Source organism: Protomyctophum parallelum, assembly GCF_964188405.1.
Source record: "Protomyctophum parallelum genome assembly, chromosome: 8".
Lineage (NCBI taxonomy): Eukaryota > Metazoa > Chordata > Actinopteri > Myctophiformes > Myctophidae > Protomyctophum > Protomyctophum parallelum.
The window spans coordinates 40,721,769-40,729,268 of record NC_139703.1 but is presented as its reverse complement, the minus strand read 5'-3'; the positions used below and the strand labels follow the sequence as shown (position 1 = coordinate 40,729,268).

The 7,500-nt window shown below is 36.7% G+C and overlaps 1 protein-coding gene and 1 long non-coding RNA gene across 3 annotated transcripts in view; both read left to right on the top strand.

The window, feature by feature from the left end:
• LOC310863115 (calcium uniporter protein, mitochondrial-like) overlaps positions 1–7,500 on the top strand; it is a 26,223-nt gene that overhangs the window by 17,985 nt on the left and 738 nt on the right. Inside the window, exons 7-10 of one of the 2 annotated variants that reach the window (XM_083771259.1) lie at positions 4,457–4,553; positions 4,881–4,997; positions 6,919–7,099; positions 7,142–7,500. The exon at positions 7,142–7,500 is cut by the window's right edge and continues 738 nt beyond it. In XM_083771259.1, coding sequence (XP_083627385.1) covers positions 4,457–4,553; positions 4,881–4,997; positions 6,919–6,993 — 289 coding nt within the window. In that variant the 3' untranslated portion in view covers positions 6,994–7,099; positions 7,142–7,500. Of the gene's footprint in view, positions 1–4,456; positions 4,554–4,880; positions 4,998–6,918; positions 7,108–7,141 lie in introns of both variants that reach the window. The other variant, XM_083771260.1, reaches the window with a different exon arrangement.
• The window catches only part of LOC310863116, a 367,874-nt gene that overhangs the window by 360,243 nt on the left and 131 nt on the right, over positions 1–7,500 (top strand). The window lies entirely within an intron of this gene.

Sequence of the window (7,500 nt, the reverse complement as noted above, 5' to 3'; positions counted from 1 at the left end):
TCTATAGAGTTATTAGATAAACATAGAGTTTGTACATCTGAACCACTGCTCTATAGAGTTATTAGATAAACATAGAGTTTACATCTGAACCACTGCTCTATAGAGTTATTAGATAAACATAGAGTTTGTACATCTGAACCACTGCTCTATAGAGTTATTAGATAAACATAGAGTTTACATCTGAACCACTGCTCTATAGAGTTATTAGATAAACATAGAGTTTACATCTGAACCACTGCTCTATAGAGTTATTAGATAAACATAGAGTTTGTACATCTGAACCACTGCTCTATAGAGTTATTAGATAAACATAGAGTTTACATCTGAACCACTGCTCTATAGAGTTATTAGATAAACATAGAGTTTACATCTGAACCACTGCTCTATAGAGTTATTAGATAAACATAGAGTTTGTACATCTGAACCACTGCTCTATAGAGTTATTAGATAAACATAGAGTTTACATCTGAACCACTGCTCTATAGAGTTATTAGATAAACATAGAGTTTACATCTGAACCACTGCTCTATAGAGTTATTAGATAAACATAGAGTTTACATCTGAACCACTGCTCTATAGAGTTATTAGATAAACATAGAGTTTACATCTGAACCACTGCTCTATAGAGTTATTAGATAAACATAGAGTTTACATCTGAACCACTGCTCTATAGAGTTATTAGATAAACATAGAGTTTACATCTGAACCACTGCTCTATAGAGTTATTAGATAAACATAGAGTTTACATCTGAACCACTGCTCTATAGAGTTATTAGATAAACATAGAGTTTACATCTGAACCACTGCTCTATAGAGTTATTAGATAAACATAGAGTTTGTACATCTGAACCACTGCTCTATAGAGTTATTAGATAAACATAGAGTTTACATCTGAACCACTGCTCTATAGAGTTATTAGATAAACATAGAGTTTACATCTGAACCACTGCTCTATAGAGTTATTAGATAAACATAGAGTTTACATCTGAACCTCTGCTCTATAGAGTTATTAGATAAACATAGAGTTTACATCTGAACCACTGCTCTATAGAGTTATTAGATAAACATAGAGTTTACATCTGAACCACTGCTCTATAGAGTTATTAGATAAACATAGAGTTTACATCTGAACCACTGCTCTATAGAGTTATTAGATAAACATAGAGTTTACATCTGAACCACTGCTCTATAGAGTTATACGATAAACATAGAGTGTACATCTGAACCACTGCTCTATAGAGTTATTAGATAAACATAGAGTTTACATCTGAACCACTGCTCTATAGAGTTATTAGATAAACATAGAGTTTACATCTGAACCACTGCTCTATAGAGTTATTAGATAAACATAGAGTTTACATCTGAACCACTGCTCTATAGAGTTATTAGATAAACATAGAGTGTACATCTGAACCACTGCTCTATAGAGTTATTAGATAAACATAGAGTTTACATCTGAACCACTGCTCTATAGAGTTATTAGATAAACATAGTTTACATCTGAACCACTGCTCTATAGAGTTATTAGATAAACATAGAGTTTACATCTGAACCACTGCTCTATAGAGTTATTAGATAAACATAGAGTTTACATCTGAACCACTGCTCTATAGAGTTATTAGATAAACATAGTTTACATCTGAACCACTGCTCTATAGAGTTATTAGATAAACATAGAGTTTGTACATCTGAACCACTGCTCTATAGAGTTATTAGATAAACATAGAGTTTACATCTGAACCACTGCTCTATAGAGTTATTAGATAAACAGAGTTTACATCTGAACCACTGCTCTATAGAGTTATTAGATAAACATAGAGTTTACATCTGAACCACTGCTCTATAGAGTTATTAGATAAACATAGTTTACATCTGAACCACTGCTCTATAGAGTTATACGATAAACATAGAGTTTACATCTGAACCACTGCTCTATAGAGTTATTAGATAAACATAGAGTTTGTACATCTGAACCACTGCTCTATAGAGTTATTAGATAAACATAGAGTTTACATCTGAACCACTGCTCTATAGAGTTATTAGATAAACATAGAGTTTACATCTGAACCACTGCTCTATAGAGTTATTAGATAAACATAGAGTTTACATCTGAACCACTGCTCTATAGAGTTATTAGATAAACATAGTTTACATCTGAACCACTGCTCTATAGAGTTATACGATAAACATAGAGTTTACATCTGAACCACTGCTCTATAGAGTTATTAGATAAACATAGAGTTTGTACATCTGAACCACTGCTCTATAGAGTTATTAGATAAACATAGAGTTTACATCTGAACCACTGCTCTATAGAGTTATTAGATAAACATAGAGTTTACATCTGAACCACTGCTCTATAGAGTTATTAGATAAACATAGAGTTTACATCTGAACCACTGCTCTATAGAGTTATTAGATAAACATAGAGTTTACATCTGAACCACTGCTCTATAGAGTTATTAGATAAACATAGTTTACATCTGAACCACTGCTCTATAGAGTTATTAGATAAACATAGTTTACATCTGAACCACTGCTCTATAGAGTTATTAGATAAACATAGTTTGTACATCTGAACCACTGCTCTATAGAGTTATTAGATAAACATAGAGTTTACATCTGAACCACTGCTCTATAGAGTTATTAGATAAACATAGAGTTTACATCTGAACCACTGCTCTATAGAGTTATTAGATAAACATAGAGTTTACATCTGAACCACTGCTCTATAGAGTTATTAGATAAACATAGAGTTTACATCTGAACCACTGCTCTATAGAGTTATTACATCTGAACCACTGCTCTATAGAGTTATTAGATAAACATAGAGTGTACATCTGAACCACTGCTCTATAGAGTTATTAGATAAACATAGAGTTTACATCTGAACCACTGCTCTATAGAGTTATTAGATAAACATAGTTTACATCTGAACCACTGCTCTATAGAGTTATACGATAAACATAGAGTTTACATCTGAACCACTGCTCTATAGAGTTATTAGATAAACATAGAGTTTGTACATCTGAACCACTGCTCTATAGAGTTATTAGATAAACATAGAGTTTACATCTGAACCACTGCTCTATAGAGTTATTAGATAAACAGAGTTTACATCTGAACCACTGCTCTATAGAGTTATTAGATAAACATAGAGTTTACATCTGAACCACTGCTCTATAGAGTTATTAGATAAACATAGTTTACATCTGAACCACTGCTCTATAGAGTTATACGATAAACATAGAGTTTACATCTGAACCACTGCTCTATAGAGTTATTAGATAAACATAGAGTTTGTACATCTGAACCACTGCTCTATAGAGTTATTAGATAAACATAGAGTTTACATCTGAACCACTGCTCTATAGAGTTATTAGATAAACATAGAGTTTACATCTGAACCACTGCTCTATAGAGTTATTAGATAAACATAGAGTTTACATCTGAACCACTGCTCTATAGAGTTATTAGATAAACATAGAGTTTACATCTGAACCACTGCTCTATAGAGTTATTAGATAAACATAGTTTACATCTGAACCACTGCTCTATAGAGTTATTAGATAAACATAGTTTACATCTGAACCACTGCTCTATAGAGTTATTAGATAAACATAGTTTGTACATCTGAACCACTGCTCTATAGAGTTATTAGATAAACATAGAGTTTACATCTGAACCACTGCTCTATAGAGTTATTAGATAAACATAGAGTTTACATCTGAACCACTGCTCTATAGAGTTATTAGATAAACATAGAGTTTACATCTGAACCACTGCTCTATAGAGTTATTAGATAAACATAGAGTTTACATCTGAACCACTGCTCTATAGAGTTATTACATCTGAACCACTGCTCTATAGAGTTATTAGATAAACATAGAGTGTACATCTGAACCACTGCTCTATAGAGTTATTACATCTGAACCACTGCTCTATAGAGTTATTAGATAAACATAGAGTTTACATCTGAACCACTGCTCTATAGAGTTATTACATCTGAACCACTGCTCTATAGAGTTATTAGATAAACATAGAGTTTACATCTGAACCACTGCTCTATAGAGTTATTAGATAAACATAGAGTGTACATCTGAACCACTGCTCTATAGAGTTATTAGATAAACATAGAGTTTACATCTGAACCACTGCTCTATAGAGTTATTAGATAAACATAGAGTTTACATCTGAACCACTGCTCTATAGAGTTATTAGATAAACATAGAGTTTACATCTGAACCACTGCTCTATAGAGTTATTAGATAAACATAGAGTTTACATCTGAACCACTGCTCTATAGAGTTATTAGATAAACAGAAATTCTAAAATGACACAGACATACAGTACTGTACATACACATGTAACAGACGCTCTTTCCAGGGTTTCGTGAGGAATTCATGAAGTATTTTTGTGCGTGCGTGTGTGTGCGTGTGTGTGTGTGTGTGTGTAGGTATGTGTTTGCGTGGGACGTGATGGAACCGGTCACATACTTCCTCACCTACTCGTCAAGCATGATGTTCTTTGCTTACTTCATCCTGACTAGACAGGTACACACTGTGTGTGTGTGTGTGTGTGTGTGTGTGTGTGTGTGTGTGTGTGTGTGTGTGTGTGTGTGTGTGTGTGTGTGTGTGTGTGTGTGTGTCTGTGTGTGTGTGTGTGTGTGTGTCTGTGTCTGTGTAATGTTGCAATGCTAACATGTAAATATATTTGCATAACGCCAATGGAAAAATGGAAATGTGTGTGTGTGTGTGTGTGTGTGTGTGTGTGTGTGTGTGTGTGTGTGTGTGTGTGTGTGTGTGTGTGTGTGTGTGTCTGTGTGTGTGTGTGTGTGTGTCTGTGTGTGTGTGTGTGTGTGTGTGTGTGTGTGTGTGCAGGACTGTATGTTTCCTGACGTCAGAGACAGACAGTCTCTGCATAACTTCTATAAAAAAGCCAAAATAGACAAATTCAACATCGAAGAGTACAACCGCCTGAAAGACCAGCTGGCTGAGGTGACACACACGCACGCACACACACACACACACGCACACACGCACACACAGAACTGACCCTCTTCTAGACGTCTACCCTGATTGATTGAACGATCCGACATTTAATTTCACAGTATGCAGAATGCGTGATTCTATTCTACGTCTGAGCATAGACATGGTAAAGCCCCGCCTGCATGCCTCCGATTGGCCTACCGACACGCCCCGCCTGCCTCCGATTGGCCTATCGATACTGCCGGCCGCACCAGAGTCCCATAGCTATATGCTGGATAGTCTGCCGTGAGGTCGCTCCTTGGTGGGTCATATTTAAATAACACAAGTATAATACAAGAGAATGACTTGGCGCGCGCGGCAGTAACTTTTATTTTTGTAGACAAACGAATATTGTTTATGCCGTTTATTTCTTTGATGGAATAATTCGTTAAACACGTACGCTGTAATATGATTTCAGTTTGGTGTGTTCTAAATAAAGTGTTTGTGTTGATTATAGTGTAATTTATTTGTACGTGCAAACCAGGGGGGCAGTCAGACAGATATTATGTGAAGCCACTAAGGAAATCGGGATTTCCTGAAAGTTCATATAATGGCCTGTTGTGGCGCTGTCATTGGGCCCAAAAAAACCCATATCCCCATAGAGGTCCATGTATTTGGGCCCAACTTCACCTAGACTGTATTACCTTAATAAACATGGTCATGAATACTTTCTGCTTCCAGTCACTAGTTTAAAGTCTCATTTCTAATGTCATAATAACTCGAGAACCGTTCGCTTCACCGACTTCACATTCGACACACGCGTTCCACACCCCCGCAGGGAGGGCAGTGCCCGGTGTCGAGTCGGTCGGACCCACGGTTCTCCAGAACCACCACAAAAGGCTCTGCCAGTGGGCCTAATCAGCCTATAGGTCCCCCCCACCAACATTTCACTGCGGTGACAAATAGTATGACTTTTGACTTTTGACTTTGACCATGTCTATGCTGGGACGTGGAATAGAATCACGCATGTAGAACATTACACCAGTGTTGTTTTTGGCAGCAAATTTTGATTTTAGTTTTAGTCATAGTCTGTTGAATAGTTTTCATTTAGTTTTAGTCACATTTTAGTCACCTGGAATGTGTTAGTGTTAGTCTAGTTTTAGTCGACTAAATGTCATGAGATTTTAGTCGACTAAATCTACAGGTGATTTAGTCGACTAAAATGTATTTTGGCGGGTCTTGATGCCGTCGTAAGGACTGTTTTTACACTTGCTGAAAATAGCTGCAACGCGTTGTGCGCTTGTAGATCGGCTATTTTCAGCATGCAACCAAGTGTAAAATGACTGGATCTCTTGTCCACTAGTCCCTAACATTTTAGTCTAGTTTTTATTTGTTGACGAAATTGTCAGTATATTTAGTCTTAGTTTTAGTCATCATAGCACAGTTTTAATTTAGTTTCCATTTAGTTTTCTTCAGTGGAAAAGGGTAGTCGACAAACATTTTTCGTCTTAGTTTTAGTCAACGAAAACAACACTGCAATACACATTATAACATTTCAACGACAGCACAAGTCAAGACACAGGATAAAACCAGAGAAAAGCACTAAGACTTGTTTACCTCAGGGTCCTCCATTTTCAATTCATCAGAACATTTAGAGACATACAAAATATACACTTCTATATAAAAAATAAACCATGAAGTCGTCATATGGCTGTTGGTAGGGCGTTCCACATTTTAGTAGCGTCGCAGCGAAATTAATTCAAAACCTTTAAACCCTCCCTCAGATCCATACCGGAAAACCAAACATCAGGCATTAATGGTCACCGTTCAATAATATATATGTTTTTCTGTCTCTCAACTAAAATAAACAACATGCTCTGTCTGTCTGTCTGTCTGTCTGTCTGTCTGCCTGTCTGCCTGCCTTCCTGCCTGTCTGTCTGTCTGTGCGCAGGTGGAGAATGACCTGAAAAGACTCCAAAAGCCAATCCGGCTACAGCTACCACTGGAGCAGATACAGTCTACCTAACACATGCGCGTGTGACACACACACACACACGCACGTTCAAAGTTTACACAACAACAGTGGACCTAACACACCCGTACTGTACACATGTGTGTGTGTGTGTGTGTGTGTGTGTGTGTGTGTGTGTGTGTGTGTGTGCGTGTGTGTGCAGAGATGAATCACACACTGCTCGAGTACAAGTTGAAACTAGGATTTGACCGAACGACCGTCTCTAGTCGGTCAAACTGCATCTCAACACATTCCTTTATAAAGATCATGCACCGTTATCTACATAGACAAACAATGATGGTGTATCGATACGGTAACTGTACAGTAATGATGGCTAGGGGTGTATCGATACGGTAACTGTACAGTAATGATGGCCTGATGGGGTGTATCGATACGATAACTGCATCGAAACATCTATTTGAATTTCAAGAATCCAAGTATATCTAAATGAAAACGGCAACATTGACTTTGTATCGTATCGTTTTTGCAATGCAAATAATCGATTTAAAATTTAGGCATTTA